The sequence below is a fragment of the Haematobia irritans genome, chromosome 2 (genome assembly GCF_050003625.1).
Source record: "Haematobia irritans isolate KBUSLIRL chromosome 2, ASM5000362v1, whole genome shotgun sequence".
Lineage (NCBI taxonomy): Eukaryota > Metazoa > Arthropoda > Insecta > Diptera > Muscidae > Haematobia > Haematobia irritans.
The window spans coordinates 3,332,122-3,345,564 of NC_134398.1; the positions used below are offsets into that span (position 1 = coordinate 3,332,122).

Here is a 13,443-nt window from a genome sequence, read left to right on the forward strand (position 1 = left end):
TTTTTGTGGTATTTGATGTACTTACTTTTGTCAAGCCATTTATATATACCTTAAAGTGTATTGTTGTAATTTAAACATCTGCAGAAATTAGAATTCCTATGCATGGACGGTCGGTCGAGTTCTCACGGTCTAATGATTTACCTACATTGCAAATGAACTCTGTTGTTATTAAAACCACCCTTAAACTGCAGTACAAAAGAGAACGTCGTTTCGTCACCTTAAGTAAGAATGGAATTGTAAGGTATCGAAAGATCCCAAGTTACCGCGTCACATATGACTGCCGAATAAAGGGGATAACATTTCACAACGATTATATGAAGCAAATGTTAGATGATTTATTACTATTCGAAAAAGAAACCGGATAGGATGAACAACCCAATTATCAACATAAAGACCTTTCAAAAATCTTTCTCTGATCCCCATTCATTTAGATTTGTTCTCACCACATATCTTATACTTGCGCACCATAAAAAAAAACAATTCTTTGCATTTGATAATATTCTTTTTTTTTACCAGTTAAACATACAGAAAAGGAGTATAAAAAATTTTCATTGAGTTTAAAGGGAATGCTTACGAACATAGGTATATATACCAGGTGGTCAGGTTGACATAATTTGATTATACTAATGGTGGCGATATTTTAGATTCTAAAGAAAACTTAAACTAAGATTTAGCCTAAAAATTTAAAATAGATATAAACAGAGAATGGGTGATATCACACACCTCAATTTAGCCTTTACACATTTCTCGCTTTCAACACTTGCTTCTGGGGGCTGGGAATATTCTCTTTGCCTGGGAAGAGTACAGTCTTTTTGGGTGTAGTACGTGGGGTGTGCGAAGAGGTTGTTTTTGGAGTTCGTGGCGTACGTGGGGTATTGACCGTTGTGACTGAGACCTTGCCACCAGATGAACGCACTGGCGTAGTGCACGTACGCGAGGCCTTATTGTTCGGCGTGGTGGGCTTAAGCAGTTCGCTGATTTCATTCGAGCTATCATTTCGGACATTCTTCTCATTTGAATTGAGGAACCATGATGCAATCTTCTCACATTCTGCGCGCAATTCTGAATCATTCAACAGTACCTCGATCTTCTCCAAATCGGTGCTGTTCTTTTTGGCTGGGGTTGCTACTTTCGATGAGCTCTCCTCTACTTTGGATTTGAGTGTGATGTTCTCAAGTTTAAGTTGCTCACATTCTTCACGGACCTTGAGAAGGGTGGTGTCTTTGTTGTCCAATTCGAGCTGGGCAAATTGCAGTACTGTGGCAAATTCGTCGAGAGCTTTCTTCATGTCCTGCATGTAGATTTCTCGCGTCTCGTCCTTACTTTTGAGCTCGTTGTACATATCCAGGTATTTGGCAGCATCACCATCGATGCGCTCCTGGAATGAAGAAGCAATTTTAGTGAATTTAGCCAAAGTTTCTTCTTCAGAAGTTAGAATTTCATTGAACATGGACTCTTTAAGGGATACCTCTTTTTGTAACGACTCCGATGAAGCTTTGAGGGAGGCTAGGGTTGCTTCAGATTCTTGCAATTGAGATTTCACTTGTTCGAGCTCGGCTTGCAACGACAAATAGCTTTGCTCCAAAGCGCCCTTGGCCAACTGGATGGACTCGAGTTCAGCTTTTAGCTGCTCAACATCGGCATCTGATTTCTTCAGGCGTTCCATGAGAATGTTCACGGTTGACCGGGTATTATTCAAAGTTAACTGGTAATTATACTTTTCGGTTATGGTTTTGGCCACATCGTTCTTAAGATCAACAACTTGCTTTTGCAAATTGTCCGTCAATTGGACGTAGTAATCGATGCCGTTACGCAATTGGTCCTCGTATTTTTGAATTTTCTCATCGCGGTCTCGCAACATATCATTGGTACTTTCCAATAAGACCATCACATCTTGTTTCTCCAATTCGATCTTAATAATCTCGTTTTCGGCCATCTTTTGACGCTTCTCAAGTTCAGAACGCCAGTAAGCCTTCTCGCGTTCAATGGCATTTTCCAAATCGGATTCCAATTTCTGAACTTTTTGTTCTGCTTGGGCCTCAGCGTTTCGTACCTTCTCTTCGGCCGAGTTCATAAGACGCTCTCTCTCAACATACTGGGCCTTATCTCGGCATAATTGGCGAATTGTATCGCAATGAGCATCGATTTCGCAACTTTTATCTAGAAGTTCATCCTGCAGAGATTTTATGAGATCGCACTTACTGGCCAGATCATTCTTGAGAGTATTGCGCTCATTTTTAAGACAATCCATTTCATTTTGTATGATCTTATTTTCTTGTGCATAAGAGAGAGCATCTTGCTCGATCTGTTGCTTTAGGTTATTTACGTCGGCCATAAGAGAGCCATTGATATTTTTCAGATTCTCTATGATTTCAAAGTTCTCGCGAGCCTTTTCGGCATCGCCAGCCAAACGGGTCTGTGCCTCTTGTATATCTTGCTCCAATTTGGAGATTTGGGATTGCATTGCCGCTTGTGACTCTAAATGCTTCTTGCCTTCAAGTTCCAAGTGTTCGTTTGTAGATTTTAAAGTCTCACTTAACTTGGTCAATTCCTCAACCTGTGCAGCATGTTTTTCATTAAGCTCTCGTATCTCAGATTCCAACCTGTTTATAGTTTCCACATATCTAGAGTTGTCGACAGTGAGTTGATCGTTTAGTTCTTTAAGAGACTTATTTTCGGTGGTCATTTCGTGGATCATGGTCTCTGTCTTAAGCTGAGCACAAGTATGCTCTTCACGTAATTTCGTTTCGGTGTCCTTAAGTTGATCCACGTGACGTTTGAGAACATCAATTTGGCTCATGTAATTCTCAATAAGTTCATTTTTATGACGAATCTCCTGATGCAGAGCTTCCTTACCCTTCAAACGACTAGCAGACTTCGGTAGCTCTTTAACGGGGGTGGTAGTGGCCGATTGCAAGGGGGTTGAACTGGCTGTTGAGGAGCCCGCATTATTATTGTTACTCAATGCAGCTGCTGCTAAATCGGAATTTTGACGGAAGCGTAAGCGATGTGGCAATGAAGGTGTACGGAATAAGCGTAGACCTTTGGATTTCTTGTCCTCCTTAGGTATGGCAAATTCCTTGGCGTCTTTGGAGCTTGAAGCGAAACGCACTGCCTCCTTGAAGAATTTTTCTATTTGCTCCTTACGCTCTGGATGAGCAGCAGCGGCAGATGTGGTCGTGGTAGGAGTTGGAGTTCCGCTCGATTCTGTACAGTTCACATGTCGAGCGGGAGAGCTGCAGGCAGCAGTATCCACATCATTGAACCGCTTAAGTTTAGCTTTGGAGAAGGACATTTTTTCGATGGTTTCAATAGTTTCAATTTTAAATTAAATCAAGTTTTTAAATTAAATCAAGGATTTTGTTTTAGATTTATTTATTTTCAAAAATGTTGCGATAGTTTCCAATTTCGTTTTTTCTTTCTTTGGAGTAAATGTTTTTAACACTTGTTTTGTATGGGCGGATAACCAGTATAGTTCGATAGTTATAAATAGTTAATAACAATTTCTTGTAAACAATTACAAACATAAACAAAATATTTTTCAAATTTAACAATTTTCTGTGAGCTTGAGATGGTGGGAAACACAACTAACTACAACGATTACACACTATCTACTCTGAAGGATACTTTCTTCTTTGGGCGGAAAAGTTCCTCTACGTTTGACGGATAAAACCTAACTAATGATTGAATATTTTTGAGCAGAGGTAGCTTGCGACTTTGCACATCGCAATACACTATCATGGCAAGATATATGAGATTCACCCTTAAGCAGGGACTAATGGGAAATACCACCACAATCAACCAATACATGTGACATGTACCCCTATGTGCATTAGTTGTGTGCAATAACTAGTCTTGTTTGTTTTGTTTTTGGTGGTGGATTTGGTCGAAAGGATCTCTTATGTGTGTGTGTCTAAGAAAGAAGGAAGTGGAAGAAAATGTACTTACCTTGTTTACCTCACAACGAGGAAGACAACAATGGTGTTTACTTTAAGATATGAGCGCACACATGCGCAGATACTGCCATTGACTCATTTATACCCATGTAGTGGTTGCTTGCATTCCTTCAAACGAAATTATTTTCTACATCACTTCTTCCTGCATGTAGAAGTGCGCGCGCAAACTGATCTTTAATGGAACGTGCTTCTATACATCAGGCAACACATTTGGGAACGTGTAAAGAACTGAACCGTAAATCCCATGCACACCTGGTCGATGAACATACCATGGACGGACGGTAGAAACTAGTTGATTATGAGACAAACAATTTTACTACGCTCGAGAAACAATGTCGAGAGACCACCGGTCGGTCTAAGGAGAGCAATGGAGTTTCCACCCGTTTTACAAGATTTAATGTAAATTCAAAAGAAGTTCGTTTTTAATAAATAGTCCGGGGTTTTGTTTTTTTTTTGATTCGATAATAACAGAATCTAAAAAATATAGAAAATTTTCAATCAAAATTTTAATAGACGTTCAAAAAATATTCAGTTAAAAATGTAAATGCTATTATTATAGTTTTAATCAAATCAAAAACATTAATTGTTTATTTTGCGGTTTTATTTGATACTAGCATTTTCGTAATTGAAGCAGTTTCAATAAAAAATTAATTGCTTCGATTAATTTCGTTATTGAATTCAAAATTTTTTTATCTGCTAAAATCTGCTAATATGTATATGATGAACTAATCAAGCGCTCCACACCAGAAATATTTGGGAAAACAGAAAAAAGTCTGATAAACACGCGTTAGGTTAGGTTGGGAAAAGGATTCAGGTTGCCCTGTCTCATGTAGGCTGATACACCTAAGCAAGTATTCGGCTTGTTGCGTGCTCTGACTTCTGCTTTCCATCATACCCGTCCTTATTCCAGGAACTCTAGTGTCTCTATCGAACTTCCTAATTTGTCCAGTCCCTGTATCCAAGCTGGATCAGGTCCGTACAATGTTACCGTTGTACCACTTTAGCGGCAAATACACCACTTTTTTGATAATTGCCACCTTTTTATTGTGCAACTAAATGTGATACTTTTTACTATTTTGCGTCACTTTTTCATCACACTGTGCCACATTTTAATTATATTCATTTATACTGTAATATATTTTACACATTTCGATCGCAAATAGCGTTAGATATGATTGTATTATTAATAAATAATCGAGTTCATGAGATTTATATTTTCCTTTTTTCACCATAATATTATTAGTGCATTCTTTTACCGCCTACATAAGTTCTATGATCAGTTTTCAAGCTGAAAACCATCTGGATTTATTCAAAAATTAATTTTCGAATAAATTAATTTTGAAGTATAAAATATTTTGCAATCAAAGCCTTGAATCTTTTCCATCTGTAATTTGACAAGACTTGATAAAAATGTAATCGTCTTCATATATATTTTAATTTAGTGTTTTTGTGGAAAGCCCGAACACATTATGCGCCTTAAAGGAAGCATGAACAATTTTCTATAGTAGATTAACCCGGTTTAATCTTCCGAATATTAAATTTCAAAAGTTTTCAACTAAATGATGGCTTTAATTGTTAAATTTCACAATTTCTTCAACGGTATGATTATATCTAGTGAAGGCAGGCTGTCACAGATACCCGATCATGGATTGTTGCGGCATCTGCCGTTTCACCCACCGTCTTCCCTATTATCCTTCGATGGATCGTCCTGTTTCTTGTTTCCGTTCATGCTCCCAACATCTGATTGAGGCTCCATTTAGAGCGCAACGCTCTTCTGCTCAGTGTCCAATATCTTTAGGCTGTGTCAGTCCTCTCTTTGTGACTCTTCCAACTCAGTTTCCTGTTTAAGGTTACTCCTAAGTACTTTATTTTATCAGACACTGATATCGTCTTGCCCAAAAAACTCAGTTTTAGTTCTTCTTCTAATTCTGTCTTCTTCGGGTTAACCTTCATGTTTCTGCACACTAAATTTTTTTTTTCTGATTCAATCACGAAATTAATTGATCCAATTAATTTTTTAATTGAAATAATACTATCACGAAAATTATAGTATCAATCACGACCTTTATGGACCCATAAAAAATACTTGATTAAAGAATTAAAGCAAATTTCAAATTTTTAATTGATTCAATTAAAAATTTAATTTATGTTGATCGCAAAACTAAATTAATTTTTTAATTAAAAAAGGTAACTATTTTCTTTTTTTAATTATTTGTGATGGGCTATTTTCGGTCAATTTGTTTGAAGATGCAAATAAAACAATTTTATTTCATCATTTCCTGGACGTTTCATCGGCTTTTTCCGACTATTTTCAATTACTTTCAGAATTGGCTTAGTGTTTTTAGTTTGATTAACAATTGTTTGAAATAAATTTTAACTAAAAATTAAAAAAAATGGTCAACACTTTTTTTAACTGACATGTCTTCCGAATTTGATTAAAAAATTGTATCAATTAGTGTTTTAATAAAAATTTTAAAATTTTCAATCATTGACTCAATTAACGTAATGTTTCTATTTTGTTTAAAATTTTAATTGTATCAATTAATTTATTAATTAAAAAATTTTAAACTTCAATCAACTTTTTAATTGGAAATATTTTGATGATATTTTTTCTGTGTGGGTCTTGTCCAGTCATATGCCATATCCTTAGGATAAAAACGGGTAAACATATAATTGTTTCTATAAATATTTAAAAAAATTTTTGAGTGTGGAAAAGAACCACGCTAAAAAAAAAATTAGTAAACACAGCAAAAAAATTTGCCAAAACAGCAAAAGGTCTGCTGGATAAGGGAAAGCAGCCATTCTTTTTTGCAATTCCAACGCGATTTTCAACTCGAAAACCGAACATAGTACCGGCCTTAAGCGTTCAAAAAATCGTATTAAAATATCGCCTTTCATATTATTCGAGTCATGAATAATGTAGATTTATAGTGACAATTATTTATCGAAAAGGGTCATTTCAATTGGAGCTATACTAAATCTGATCATATTTAGCGACCTCTATGGACCCAAAATATATTGCGGACATATTAGGAGAAAATTGCTGTTTCTATGGGTCCAAACTGTGATATCGATAGATTGGTCTATATGGGGCCTATACCAAAGCATCGATCGATGAAAACTGCATTAGGCGCAGCTCCTGTAGGATCTAAAATATCCTCATGTTTTAAATTGCAAGCAAATCGCATGACCTCAAAAACTCAAATCGGCCGATCAGTCTATGTGGGGCTATTTAAAAACATGACCCGAGATATAAAGGGTGATTCTTTTGAGGTTAGGATTTTCATGCATTAGTATTTGACAGATCACGTGGGATTTCAGACATGGTGTCAAAGAGAAAGATGCTCAGTATGCTTTGACATTTCATCATGAATAGACTTACGATCTGCCACAACGTCGAATTTTCAGTGAATGGGCCCTAGAAAAGTTGGCAGAAAATCCGCTTTTTTATCGACAAATTTTGTTCAGCGATGAGGCTCATTTCTGGTTGAATGGCTACGTAAATAAGCAAAATTGCCGCATTTGGAGTGAAGAGCAACCAGAAGCCGTTCAAGAACTGCCCATGCATCCCGAAAAATGCACTGTTTGGTGTGGTTTGTACGCTGGTGGAATCATTGGACCGTATTTTTTCAAAGATGCTGTTGGACGCAACGTTACGGTGAATGGCGATCGCTATCGTTCGATGCTAACAAACTTTTTGTTGCCAAAAATGGAAGAACTGAACTTGGTTGACATGTGGTTTCAACAAGATGGCGCTACATGCCACACAGCTCGCGATTCTATGGCCATTTTGAGGGAAAACTTCGGAGAACAATTCATCTCAAGAAATGGACCGGTAAGTTGGCCACCAAGATCATGCGATTTGACGCCTTTAGACTATTTTTTGTGGGGCTACGTCAAGTCTAAAGTCTACAGAAATAAGCCAGCAACTATTCCAGCTTTGGAAGACAACATTTCCGAAGAAATTCGGGCTATTCCGGCCGAAGTGCTCGAAAAAGTTGCCCAAAATTGGACTTTCCGAATGGACCACCTAAGACGCAGCCGCGGTCAACATTTAAATGAAATTATCTTCAAAAAGTAAATGTCATGGACCAATCTAACGTTTCAAATAAAGAACCGATGAGATTTTGCAAATTTTATGCGTTTTTTTTAAAAAAAAAGTTATCAAGCTCTTAACAAATCACCCTTTATCAAAGTTGGTATAGCTCTTTGGGACCTTAAAATACCTCTAGGTTTCAAATTTCAAGCAAATCTGATAAAAATTGAGGCTTCCATATCCTCAAAAATCAAATTGGAAGATCGGTCTATATGGGAGCATAAAATACCTCTTCAAACTGGCTTTTAATGAAAAAAGTATAAGAATTGGCTTCTTATTGAAAGCGTAATGTGATGTAAATCTTTTTATGGTAATGTCGAGAGTATATGTAAATTTTTATGACTCATAAAGTGGACATTCAAGGCACATACTTATGTATATAAAATTGACTCTGTTCCACACGTTCGAAAAAGTAGTTTCAACGTTTGCAAAACAGAAACACAGTTTCGTTGATATAAAATTTCGTTTCCGAGAAATTAAGTTTTTTGCTAAAGAGATATCAGACATTAGAGTTTTTCACTGCCATGTTTCTTGTTTTAACAACGTATCACGGAAATATGAAAAATATCGGGCTCTACCAGTCATACGATTTCTTTTTTCTTTGAAGATCGACAAAGACATTTTTGCAGGACAATTTTTGTTCGCACCGGAGCTATTAATCGATTATCTACTCTAATTTAAATAGAGTTTCTTAGTTATTACATGACATTTTTCTTGGGGAGTTTTAAAAAATCACATCCTATTTTATGAAAACCTAGCAATTATCGTTAGTAAGGGAAACGTCGACATATGTACCGGTTTATGTTTTCCCAATTATGGGAAAATCCTCAAGGTGTGCTGTGCGAAATGATTATTCTACTTTGTGGGGTTCACTAGGAAAGAAGGGTATCTCTCCTTAAGGGATATACTGAAATATTGCTCAGCTGCCAAAGAACACAAAAAAATTGTCATAAAAATCCTTCTGAGTTAAAACGCAATTGTCTTCTTTTTACATCAGGCTAAAGCAAAGAATTGGTGGTGGTACTGCGCCAAAGACACAACGACGCAATTCTCCTTATTATCTTAAGAAGTTTGAATAATAGATTGTAATACAAAACAAAAAAAACCCTCCCTCTGAGATTGTGATTTGATCACCGTAACAGAATAAACAATTGCAGCATGGTAGTTGTTCAGCTCCTTATTCGGCCGGTACTCCTTTCTTCGATGAACGATATATGTGTGTGTGTAGGTAAACCTAATGTAAGTGTTGTAGAATACAAATGACGTTTGTATTCACCATTCGTGTGTAAATAAATACTTCAAAATCGGCACACATCCAGTTTTGAGTATATGCTGGCTATCTTGGTGACTTATGTATCTAGATACATCCGTTGTTTATAGTGCGCAATATTTTTTGGAGGTTGCTGCATTATAATGTAGCCGTTATTTTCATTATGTATAAGACAATAATTGACAGTCACCTTTCGGATGCGCATGCGCACCTAGCCCCTATACAAGTTACAATAAAATTGGGCTTTTCTACCATGATATAATGCTGGTATCATTATCGCTGACAGAAATACTAGCATGCCATTAACCTTTTCCATGTTGAATTTAGTATTGTTTTCTAATTTTCGAATACAGTTTCAAAAATACAGCTTTTTGAGTACTGTAAACAAGGAAACAGTGAATGTTAAGTTTCGAAAGTACAAGTGGTATTTAATTGAGGATGACGTCGAACCCCAAGTTAGGTTAGGTTAGATTAGCCAGCCAGCCCGATGTATCAGGCTCACTTAGACTATTCAGTTCATTGCGATACCACAGTGGTGAACTTCTCTTTTATCACAGAGTGCTACCCGATTCCATGTTAAGCTCAATGACAAGGGACCTCCTTTTTATAGCCGAGTCCGAACGGCGTTCCACATTACAGTGAAACCACTTAGAGAAACTTTGAAACACTCAGAAATGTCACCAGCATTACTGAGGTGGGATAATCTACCGCTGAAAAGCTTTTTGGTGTTCGGTCGAAGCAGGAATCGAACCCATGACCGGTGGCTCTGTGGTGCAATTGAGAGTGCTCAAATATAAACGCATTTAATCCATACGAGCTTTCTTGGAAAAGGATATGAAAGAATTGGTTTTAAGTTACTGAAAATATTTTTTTAAAAAAATCTTGCGATATGCGGTTACGAATATCAGAACATGGGTGAATATACAAGCCTAGCTATATAAGTTACATCGCCGGTTAGAGCGAATTTCCATAGCCTTCAATATGGTTCAAGATTACGTCGTCGAAAAAAAATTATGGCGTGGCCAACATCTGAGATATGTCTCGAAGAGTTGGGCACGGGCGTATTAGACCGCATAGAATTTAGACCGATCGACTCAGAATCACCTCCTCAGTCGATCTAGCCCAGAGAATGATGCCGACCCATTTTTGTCGGCGGCGGCTGACACTAATTTTTCGCCTCACGCGGCGGCGGCTTGAAGGCTAAGCCGATATAAATTTGTCTTTTCGGCGGCGGACATTTATCAATTATAAAATCAAGTTGAAGTTATCCGAATGTTAATGTGCTAAGTTTTACAACCAATCTTACAATCACATTTATATTTCATTCAAATTTTCTGAGCTAAATTCTTGCTAAATTTGTATAGCATACTGACGGACTGGGTAGAAAGTTAACCATATTGACAAAAAATATAACAATTATTGATAAATTTTTCTGATTTAAAACAATATTTTTTATTAATTGGCGGCTAATTTTCCGTCGAGATGAGTCGACATATTCGGCGGCGGCTTCGACTCATTATTGTAAGATTAGTTGTACAATTAATTCTATAACAGTTCTGAAGGGTTTTTTACAGTTTGAATAAACAATTGCTTGCTACCGAATGGTAGCTATCAAGTCGCCGAAGAAAAACATTTAGTTATTGTTATAACAGCGTGCTATGTTATCTTCCATTTTTTGTTTTGCACTTTTATACGACGTTCTCACCAAACATGTTTTGGGGTTTGAAATGTTTTCCCTTTATAAGCACTTCAAAACGAGTCGTTTTCGCCATACTATAAAACAAGTTCAAAACACAAGTTTTCCTCCAAAACACGTCAATTTTAGAATGTGAACCCACCTAATTTGGAATATACCCCGAATAACATACCCTATTCAAAATATATGTCAAAATATTAAAATAAGTTTCATAGAAAAAAAGGAATAAAAAAAGGCTTTTAAGAACATGGACATGTGAAAATAACATAAAATTTTTTCCCCTTTGCGCTCGCGGTAATAATTTGGACAAACGTTGCATATATGTGAATTTCGAATAAATGTGAATTTCTAGTTTCCATGGTAACTGTCAAACTAAAACATCTCAACCCGGTGTGAACGGTGAATTGTTTTGGAAAAACGAAAGAGGAAAACGAGTCGGTGGGAACATAGCATTATACATCAGCTTGTATACAGATCAATGAATTCTTCGACTTTGATGGGATGCGTCCAGAGTGATCTGGCGTTGAATCAGGTGTATATGGCTGGTAAAGCTAATATATGACGCGCCAGATACGGTGCTATTCCACTAAGTGTCATTTGTCTGAAATGTCCATTGATGCTGATCGTCCAACACTCTTATATGTAGTCAACAAGGTTTCTTTGTCCGCACTGCAAATGCAGCCGGCAAGCGATTTAAGGAAGTTGTTTCTTCCGCGGAGCTCACAAATTGGAGTGCACGGGCAGACGACTTGAAAAGGCTGTCGAATGTAACCCCGAGAATCTTTGTAGTCGGAATTACATCGCCATCGACTCTGACATTTGGTGGCAGATATCTGAGGATATCTGCTACCAAATCCTCAGCCACACTGTTTATTACATGGATGGCGGAAATGCTCCGCCCATGCCACTGCAATATGTAATAAGCTCCGCGGTAGAAACAAGGTCCTCAAGTTACTTGCCTGCAGTACTTGGGGTGCGGACAAAGAAACCTTGTTAACTACTTATAAGGCAATTGGCCGGTCAGTGGTAAACTATGCAGCTCCAGTGTGGACACCGCAGACCAGTGACAGGCAGTGGAATAACACACAGAACGCTGCCCTTAGAACTGCGACTGGGTGTCTACGTAGCACACCCCTGGATCACCTTTATGTGGAGACAAAGATAATCCCTGTGCGAAGACACAATTACATGTTGTCAAAGCAGTATCTCCTGGGTTGTTATCGCAGTAATCATCCAAACCACCATCTCATGGATACACAACCACCACCCAGGAACGTAAGGGTTGATATACATCATCTAAAGAGCGAGATCCAGCGCTACAAAAAGAGTCCCTTCGAGATCAAGCAGCGTACCAGGCAGGTTTGAACAGGATTCATGCGGATACTGTTCTCGGAGTCCGCCCACCGCCCATAGCACCGGAGGAAAGAGACCTCCCACGACAGTTGGTGGCAAGTTTTAGCCCAATTAAGATCAGTCATGTGCAGCCGCCTCAATTCCTACTTATCATTGATTGATAGCAGCGTAGCTGACGTATGTCCAATTTGGAACCAAGGGCACACGACACGCGTCATCTTTACTCTTGCCCTGCTAAACCAACCCGACTTACCAGTATAATCGTACTTACCACCAGATCACTCTGGACGCACCCCACCTTAGTCGCAGAGTTCCTCGATCTGGCCACAAGCTGAAGTACCAGAGCGTATAACATAAAAATGGATGAAATCACAATAAACTGTTACAACAACAACAACAGCTTGCACACTCTGACGCCCATAAAGTGAATATTGTGGCTGAGGATGTCATCAACAATGTGTAAGGACGACTGGCCCGCATATGACACAATCTTATCGTCGTCAGGAGAGGGAGGAATCGAGTAGATAGAGGTTGAACAATACAGGAGATATCACTCCACTTTTGGAAACTCCCTGTTTCACTCTCCATTTAGTATCAACCGTCGCCGGGCAAAATAGATCGGCTTCATTCTCTGACTTGGACAATAATCATATAAAAAATCAATTGTTTTTGACGTTTCAGTCGAAAGCATTCGTTTCGGTTATGAGAAATTGGTCGTAAACAGAGAATGAAGGCCCCGACTTTATCAGCGGCGCAACTCGTCGGCTTCATTCTCTGTTGACGGCTGAATTTCTGTCGAGGTGAACCGATATAATCGACAGAGAAAGAAGCCGACCCATTTTTTGTCGGCGGCTGGAACTAATTTCTTGTCTTCAGCGGCGTTGGCTAAGCCGATATAAATTTGTCTATTCGGCGGCGGACAATTATCCTTTATATAATCAATTTGGAGTTATCCGAATAGTAATGAAATTAGTTGTACAACCAATCTTACAATTTCATTCAAATTTTCTGAGCTATATTTTTGCTTATATTATAGAAACTTGATATTGATGGATTTTGGGTGGAAAGTTAA

The 13,443-nt window shown here is 37.9% G+C and overlaps 1 protein-coding gene across 1 annotated transcript; it reads right to left on the reverse strand.

Annotated features, from left to right (window-relative positions):
- Positions 1-470: 470 nt before the first annotated feature.
- On the reverse strand, positions 471-3,683 carry mira (coiled-coil domain-containing protein miranda). Its single transcript, XM_075293127.1, has 2 exons — positions 1,469-3,683; positions 471-1,378 (listed from the first exon to the last, which is right to left on the reverse strand). Exons 1-2 carry the CDS (start codon positions 3,293-3,295, stop codon positions 737-739), a joined length of 2,469 nt encoding a protein of 822 aa, XP_075149242.1. The 5' UTR covers positions 3,296-3,683; the 3' UTR covers positions 471-736.
- Between the last annotated feature and the right edge of the window lie 9,760 nt (positions 3,684-13,443).